Source organism: Octopus bimaculoides, unplaced genomic scaffold (assembly GCF_001194135.2).
Source record: "Octopus bimaculoides isolate UCB-OBI-ISO-001 unplaced genomic scaffold, ASM119413v2 Scaffold_308601, whole genome shotgun sequence".
NCBI classification, from domain to species: Eukaryota; Metazoa; Mollusca; class Cephalopoda; order Octopoda; family Octopodidae; genus Octopus; species Octopus bimaculoides.
Genome location: NW_026331924.1, coordinates 1 through 302, shown reverse-complemented (window position 1 = coordinate 302; position 302 = coordinate 1). Strand labels below are relative to the sequence as shown.

Below are 302 nucleotides of genomic sequence, written 5' to 3'. Positions count from 1 at the left end.
GAATGATTTACCACAAATATCACACTGATATGGTCTTTCTCCTGAATGAATACGTCTGTGTATAGTTAAGTCATTATTTCGAGAGAATGACTTACCACAGATATCACAATTATAGGGTTTCTCTCCTGTATGAATACGTACGTGTGCAGTTAAATGGCTACTGTCAGAAAATGATTTACCACAGACATCACAATGACATGGCTTCTCTCCTGTATGAGTACGCTTGTGTGCAGTTAATTTACCACTTTCAATGAATGATTTACCACAGATATCACAATGGTATGGTTTCTCTCCTGTATGAA

General features: G+C 36.8%; 1 protein-coding gene across 1 annotated transcript; it reads right to left on the bottom strand.

Moving 5' to 3' along the window:
- Window positions 1-3: 3 nt before the first annotated feature.
- Window positions 4-297, bottom strand: LOC128251403 (zinc finger protein 239-like; the record flags this gene model as incomplete). The annotated part of the gene is made up of 1 exon (XM_052978251.1): window positions 4-297. A coding segment is annotated over one exon (294 nt), but the record flags the coding sequence as incomplete, so codon positions are not given.
- Window positions 298-302: the final 5 nt, after the last annotated feature.